The 8,498-nt window shown below is 38.8% G+C and overlaps 1 protein-coding gene across 8 annotated transcripts in view; it reads left to right on the top strand.

The window, feature by feature from the left end:
• The window catches only part of LOC134656487 (tropomyosin-2), a 35,592-nt gene continuing 27,094 nt past the window's right edge, over positions 1-8,498 (top strand). For 7 of the 8 annotated variants that reach the window (XM_063512038.1, XM_063512042.1, XM_063512037.1 and 4 more), the window contains exons 1-3: positions 1-155; positions 6,975-7,125; positions 7,767-7,892. In XM_063512038.1, coding sequence (XP_063368108.1) covers positions 7,012-7,125; positions 7,767-7,892 — 240 coding nt within the window. In that variant the 5' untranslated portion in view covers positions 1-155; positions 6,975-7,011. The remainder of the gene's footprint in view (positions 156-6,974; positions 7,126-7,766; positions 7,893-8,498) is intronic. The other variant, XM_063512035.1, reaches the window with a different exon arrangement.

Below are 8,498 nucleotides of genomic sequence, written 5' to 3'. Positions count from 1 at the left end.
AGATCCCAATTGCCAACTTAATCGCAATTCGGAAGGCTTCACACTTATTCTCGGAGCGGGGAAGATCGCCATCTCCTTACGCGGCCGTAAGGCGACACCAGCGACCGCGCGCCGCCAGCTCGCCAGTCGCACCACAGCTCGCGTCGACTCGACATGTAAGTAACCGTGCCATAGTGTCCGTGAAAAAAAAGTGTTTTTTTTTTAATTAACGTGTTGGTGGTAAGTAGGTAGTGCAGTGATTCAGGATATAGGATTTAAAAAAATGGTTTTGATTTTTGGATGGTAATTTTTTTTTATTAAAAGCCAAAAAATGATGCGAAATCAGTGCCGGTGTAGATTTTGTTATTGCGCTAATTGGTTGATATTTAATGTGTATTTAATCTTATTCATTTATTTAGTATCTATATATGTATCATTATTTATTTATAGCAAATAAGTAGATTAGAAGTGAAGTATTTAAGTAAATAGTGAAAACTAGTAAACTTATTATAACCGGTATTTCAATAATTAGTCCGGGAAAGCGGCCAGAAGTTTTGTAATCGCTCGTTCTATTTTTGAATACCGCGGTGCTTGGTTACATTACGGGCGGCCAATAGAAACCGTCTATGCCGAAGTTTTGCCGCGCTTTTGGCAGCCGGCCAGAACGTCGGCCAATGGCGAGCGAGCGGGGGCGATAGACGCATGCGCGGAGCGGTAAACTTTTTTTCAGCCGAGTTAATTTTAGATGCCAGTAAATCAGGATATTGAGGGGAAAAATTATGAAAGAAATATTCTGGACACTTAAATTTTAAATTAAATGTAGCTACAGGAAAAATATGTATTTAGGTGTAGGTATATTAAAACGTTTATTTTTTTAGAAATATGTACCTACTTACGTTTGCTCGACTGAGTACCTAAACAAAACTTAGAACACGTAATTCAGTATTATAATTTTAATTAAAGTTTTATACCTACATTATTGTATGAACGAATAAATCTATTCTACATATATTTTAAATAATAATTACCTACTATTATGAAAGTTTAAAATGTTTTATGATCTTCGATGACGACCGGTATTGATCGATATGCATCCTACTTTTTTATACCTACGTATAGCTATACGTTTTTTTTACAACCAACCTTAAAGACTTTGACATGAATACATTCTGCCTTGACATAATACTCTGCACTCAACAGGTACGATCACCTTCCCAATTTGGGCAGCACGTTTCATTAAGTTGTAATAAGTCGCGATAAAATCAACGCCCGTTATGGATAACCGTAATGGTGTATTATTATATACCTACCAACAGTACCAACTACGCCAAGCAAAATAAATAAAACTATTAAGACTTATATCGCGTAATAGGTATAATTAATTTAGAATACATCCCGAGTAAACGTTTTAAATTTAAACCCTTAACAGCATTCGTGGTCGTGGTCAACCCTTCAATAAATATAATCCGTTTGATTATAGTTTTATTTCATGATAACTATCGAAGACAATATTAATAAGCAATAAGAAACTTTAGGGATGTCACATGTGCGTCGGCAACATTTGCACAATCTTAACTTTAGTCCCAATAGTTGCCATAGTTGCCAACTTCAATCTTAATTGTAAGAGAGATGACAAACGGGCTGCTGTCAACTATTGGAATTAAGCTGTCAAACTCTAGGAGCTTTACCTACCTACATTATACATTACACTCATTTTTGAACGCGAATATGTCGTCTCTCGAAAAAACTTAATTATTGTAACGTAAAACACTTGAAATACCGGAAAATATTTACTGATACTTACCCTTGAGGACCGAAGCTAAAGTGAATCGAGGTTACAATCGCGACGCTTTCCTTATTATTAAATTTTATTACATTATTTGATTTAAATACACCTGACCTTAATATTCGGATTAACAGAAACGGCGATGTTATAAAATGCCGCAAAGCAATGCAAGTGAAGATAATGATAAATACAAGGTGCGGCCTGTTAAAAACTAATAATTACGCGATTTATTACTGAGGTAAATTTATTTTTTATGTAGATTTATTTAAATTTGAATAATCCACATACATTGTCAAATGTTGTTAAAAAGTTTATAGCGAAGCAAAAAATATACTTTAAGTCCCTCCCTACTAGCAAGTATACTTAATAAAATAATTCATGGCCCGTGTCGAATCCATCTTCCAAAGTGAAATTAAATTACCATTTACCAACAACGCATTTGGACGCAGACGCACCACAGACCTTGGATCTAGCAATATCAATCCTATCCTAGCTCTATATCCAATCAATCTCAGTAATTAGGGCGGAATTTCTAATCGACCATAACTATAAACACAAATAGATAACTGTTAGCTGACAAGTAGCCATTAACTGGGTACTTTTTGGACGGTGGCCAATTGGTGCAGCGTCTTGCGTCAGCAATCGCGCGAAATAATGACAACACTTCAAGAGAATTTGCACACAATGCATAATAGTAATTTTATTTATTGAATGAATTAGATATGTATTACTATCGGTCATTGAAGACGTTTAATGACAAATTGTTTGATGCTAGACCAGGGCAGGGTCACCAAATGGCGGACCGCCTACATTATTTGTTTACTTCACTACATAACAAATAGTCGCTTCCCGCTGTCTGTCCCTATGTAGGTATGCTTAGATCTTTAAAACTACGCAACGGATTTTGATGCGGTTTTTTTTAATAGGAGTGATCCAAGAGGAAGGTTTATGTATTGTATTATTTGTTAACCCGTGCGAAGCCGGGGCGGGTCGCTAGTATTCAATAAACTCAAGTAGAAACGGACCGCCATGGTCATATTATTTTAAAAACCTGACCCCTGTACTAGACGTTAATAATAATAATCTTAATCTACCATTATTTACTAGTTAGCTACTCATCATCATCATCTGCTTACATCCTGTATAAGTTCAAATACGTTATATTATGATTGAAGGGTTAGTTTTTAGACATATAGGTATACCTAGGTACTCTATTATTTTATTTTCATGCCCTTTTATTTGCGAAATCTTTCTTTCGTCCTTTTGTAAGTTTAAAAAACAATTTTATGAAATAACTCTTTGGATTAAGAAGGAACGGACGGTTCTCATTACGTTTATGAATAAACTAAACATTACGAAACGATACCTACGAGAAACAAACTAAGGTAAACGTACTATTGCTCGACATGCTAATGCCCAATAGATGACACCCTGCTGTCACCTCAATTGACAATGACTTAAGTTTCAAGATGATATGTACCTACCAGTACATTAACACATATTCTAAGAAAACTATGTGGCAATCCTAATAATAGAATCTTTATCAACATTCTTGTGTCTATAACGATAAACATGAAACGTATGCAGATAAACAGCATAATGCACGGAAGGAATGCAAAAGATGCAATCGTCACGATACGGACGTGCTTAAACTGCACTCGGATTATAATATTTCTTAAACGCGATGGCTATACGATAACAGAAGTTCTCAATCTTTATTGCAGGCAGCCTAGCCAAGGTGACGATCGTTTGCACTTCGCCATCGAATCGCTTCGTGTCTCTCTGTCACTCTTTTATTTAGTGTCACAGTGACAGTTGCTTTTCGTTCGCTACGGAGCGTTAACGATTGGCATGCTGTCTACAGGGCCAGTTAGATTACCAGTTTATTTTCGTAAATATTTAAAAGTAGAGACATAAAACAAACGATCGACCTGGCAGTCTTGCAAGAACAGAGGAAAAGGAGATCTTAATCTACCAATGGCCGTTGGATAGGTACTGGAAATTTTATCAAAATATATTACTTTAGATTTACTTTGTAAATATAAAAAACCGTTATTTCAGCTATGTAAGCTACCTCAGCTACCTGGATTATAGGAGGTATTTCCCCTGGAGGGCCCAATAATTTCTTCCCTATACTTGACATTGAAACAACCTTTGAGAACCACTGCGAAAACCGGTCCGGCGTTAGGCCTGTGAATTAAGGCTTGTGACATTCCTTCTCAGTTCTTACTGATGTGCTCAATTCTCTACTTATATGTGCTTCTAGTCTTCATGCACTTACCTACTTCATATAGAAGTCATTTAAACCCTTACCCCATTTTCACCCCCTTAAGGGTTGAATTACAAAAACCTTTTTTAAATAATACATATAATCTTAACGAGAGAGATTTTTTTGCCGTTTTTTGCGCAATGGTACGGAACCCTTCGCGCACGAGTCCGACTCGCACTTGGCCGGTTTTTAATAGTAGTAAGCCCATCTGGTGTTGACTACTGAAACCTGAAACTAAAAGCAATTTCTGCTTTGTCAATGAAGTTAAGAATATACCGTGTATATATAGGTTTGGTATAATGAATCATTGATGAAACACTTGTTATTAGATGGTGTGAAGAAATCAGTTGCCTCCGACCGAACTGTGACCATCCTGTTTTCTTTTTGTATGTAAGTTGACTCACGGTTCAAATCGCTTTCTTATGAATCATCTCCGTTGACTGAATATTTTGCAGAAAATTTTAATTCTTCTCATAATGCTAATAAGGACTCATAAAGTGTATTTTGTACGTTATGCCCAATTAAGAATTAAGGTATTTTAAATTTACGTTGGTCAAAAGGTCAAAGGTCAACTCATCACTGGTTTTGTAGGAGATTAGCTCGGTAGCTTGACAATAGCATAGCCTAGGTGTTTAACCTCTGCCGATCATCGTCGGAAAAACTTAATCACTTCGTTCTCATAGTTCGCATTGATCTTCACATAGTCTGACTGACTTGTGGCACTTTAATTAATGGATGCTTAAAATGTGGTTTTATTGATAATTTCCAAGACCATTCACGTAAACTTGTGGAACTTAAAATGCAACTTTCTGACCATAAAGAAAAACTGATGAGTTCTTGAAGACTATGAGGGTATTTATGAGCTGGTGTGGTAAAAAATATGTTTCCTTTTTATTTGAAACTAGCTACCCGCCCCGGCTTCGCACGGGTTAAACAAAACCTTAACAAATTAGACACCTATAAACCTTCCTCAAGAATCACTTTATTGATAGGCGAAAAGCGCATGAAAATCCGTTCAGGAGTTTTCGAGTTTATCGCGATCATACATACACACAAACAGACAGACGCGGCTGGGGACTTCGTTTTATAAGGTGTAATGATGAATCTCTATTTCTCGCGCCAATACCCATTGGCATCGAAATAGTAATGTCACACATATTTTTCCAAATCATAATGCGCCCAACACCTCTCTTTTTCCAAACCCCACCAACGACCGCTGACCCTATTCAACCGAACCAGGGATGTTGCGAATATCCGCATCCGCATCCGCAACCGCGGAACTTCAGCATTATTTTCAACATCCGCATCTGCATTCGCATAAAATCGATGCGGAGTTTAATGCGGATGCGGATGTGGAATAGGTCGGTACAGGAACGTTTTAGCATCGGCATAAGTGCTAGACAAGCTGCTAGATAACTTAGTCATTAGTCAAAAAACCTATTAGAAATGAGCAGTCAGGCGTGAGTGGGACTTAATGTACGGAACCCTTGGAACGCGAGTCCAACTCGCACTTGGCCGGATTTTTGAAATAAAAAATACTAAAATGTAATATTTGGCGTTCTGTCTTGTCATCCGCATCCGCGGATGTGAGCCTTTAAAAATCCGCATCCGCGGATGTCAAAAAATCGGCATCCGCAACATCCCTGAACCGAACAAGCGTGAGTTATGGCTTTTGCAATGCAACGGCTCGGTCAAGTTTCAAGATCAACGCACCCGAGCTAAAAATAACCAGCCATCTTAACATTATTTTACATTTCTTAACTGAGAGCTCGAAAGTAAGTATTGTAGTTGCAACGGTATAAAGTTTAAATCAGTGTAAATGAAATGCGTTACACTGATTTAACCTTTCACGATTTTTATACATAATAATCGCGTATAATTAAGTTTTTAGATTACCACACCGCCGTTTCGAGGACCCGAGAAATCGCTTCAGCCATTTAACCCTTAAATGCATGATTTTTTGTATAATTTCTTAATAAATTGAAATAGATGGGTAATGTTGTATAGATTTTCGGGAAAATAAAGAAAAAAATAAATCATAGTGATTGAAAAATAATATAATTATGCATATTGAGCCACGGAATATCAAAATATACCTACGATGTAGATCTACATCATAATGCATTTAAGGGTTTCCTAAGCGTGAATAGGTAACCGACAGATTGACAGATAGAGAGAGTTAAATTACTATTCCATTTATAATATTAGTAGGGATTTTGATTACCTCTATAACAAAAGAAAACGATAAACACCTCTTATTTAAGAGATAACGTCGTAAGTATAGTCGATGCACTAAAGTTTACATTTCACTGAGTGCATTATAAATGTAAAGGATTTAAGTTGGTATTGTCACGAACAGGCTTAAAACGCATTCCTTTCGATCATTCCGTTGGATTACCGTTTTAATGAAGATTAGGGACCTTTTATTAAATAGCAATGAGATGAGATGTCGATTTAAACTACTTCTTAACTGCACTACCTACCTCACCAACCTATTTTTATTTTAAGGATTTTTTTTGAAGAAACTTGTTCTTATATTTTCATGAAATGTCTTCTGGCTAAAGGCTTCTTCACACAGGCGCGTTTTCCGGGCGGCGCGTGAGCGAGGCGCGCAGCTTTTACTTTACATATAAAACGCTCACGCCCCGCTCACGCGCCGCCCGGAAAACGCGCCTGTGTGACGAAGCCTTATGTTTCAAGTTCCTAGCTCAAAATAAAACTTCTACCACATGCGAACTTTCATTCCCTTTTTAATCCCTTAGGGGTTGAATTTTTCAAAATCGCTTCTCAAAAGATTTATGAGCAAATTTAAACTTTCTTATAGTTTCTGTAGCTACGAGTCTGCGTTGATGAGTCAGTCAGACAAGACATGCATAAAAGATAATTAGGTATTTGCTGAAAACGTACTATGAATATAATGTTTTTTTTCTTGTCCATTAGACTTTGACCCAGGGAGTAGACAAAACAAACCGCCACCATGGACGCGATCAAGAAGAAGATGCAGGCGATGAAGCTGGAGAAGGACAACGCGCTGGACCGCGCGCTCATGTGCGAGCAGCAGGCCAAGGATGCCAACCTCCGCGCTGAGAAGGTAAGGCTCATTGGAGAACATACAGGCGACGAGGCTGTAGGACAACGCGTTGGACCACGCGCTCATGTGCGAGCAGCAGGCCAAGGATGCCAACCTCCGCGCTGAGAAGGTAAGGCTCGTTGGAGAACATACAGGCGACGAGGCTGTAGGACAACGCGTTGGACCACGCGCTCATGTGCGAGCAGCAGGCCAAGGATGCCAACCTCCGCGCTGAGAAGGTAAGGCTCGTTGGAGAACATACAGGCGACGAGGCTGTAGGACAACGCGCTGGACCGCGCGCTCATGTGCGAGCAGCAGGCCAAGGATGTCAACCTTCGCGCTGAGAAGGTAAGGCGCGTTGGAGAAGCAGGCGATGAAGCTAGAGAAATAACGCGCTAGAGCGAACGCAGCCAATCATTCTCTATAAATCCAGTCGATAGATCCAAAATGGATCGAGTGAGACAAGTTTTTCTTCTTAGATCCAAAATGTACCTATGTTGACAGTGAGACGCTGGATCTACTTAATATCATTTAGATCGACGAATATCTTCCGTAGAGCACTATAAAATGACTTAAAAATATTGCTATTTGCATTCTAAAGAAATGGTCCTTCGAACCGGATGTCGTTTAAAATGTACCCACTAATAAAACTCTCCCCACAGGCCGAGGAGGAGGCTCGCCAGCTCCAGAAGAAGATCCAGGCCATTGAGAACGACCTGGACCAGACCCAGGAGTCCCTCATGCAGGTCAACGGCAAGCTCGAAGAGAAGGAGAAGGCTCTGCAGAACGTGAGTACATTGTGTACAATATGAACTGACCTGACAGACTTTAACCATAGATTTTAAGAACAAAACTTTCGTGAGACACAGACATATTGAATATATTAAAAACGGGTCACTCACGTATTTTAAGTCGAAAACGCTCGAGGGCATTTCTTAAAAAGTTTGTACATTTCGATCACATCTTAGATTTCTATAAAAATTGGTATGCTGGTAAAGTACTACATGAAGCTGAACAATTTCCACCATATTTCCCAAAATGTCCCAGAAAGTTTGGGAGGTCTGGGGTCCCATTTTGGGAAATATGGTGGAAATTGTTCAGCTTCATGTACTTACCAATTTTTATAGAAATCTAAGATGTGATCGAAATGTACAAACTTTTTGAGAAATGCTCTCGACATGTTTCACTCCGTACCGAGGAGCATCATCAGGAGCTTGCGTTAACGGTGACGGACCGGCGCGGCGCAGAGTGCAGGCCGCAGCTCGGGTTTAACCATAGATACCAAGAATTCGGAGGATTGGAAAAGTTATAATGTCAACGTGGCCAAATCAGTCTGCGCGAAATCCCGTAAGTACACGTGCGCTTTTTACAAACAATAGTTAGTACCTACGTAC

This window comes from Cydia amplana, chromosome 18, assembly GCF_948474715.1.
Source record: "Cydia amplana chromosome 18, ilCydAmpl1.1, whole genome shotgun sequence".
NCBI classification, from domain to species: domain Eukaryota; kingdom Metazoa; phylum Arthropoda; class Insecta; order Lepidoptera; family Tortricidae; genus Cydia; species Cydia amplana.
Note: the sequence above shows the minus strand (reverse complement) of the source record. Positions and strands in the feature narration are given on the sequence as shown.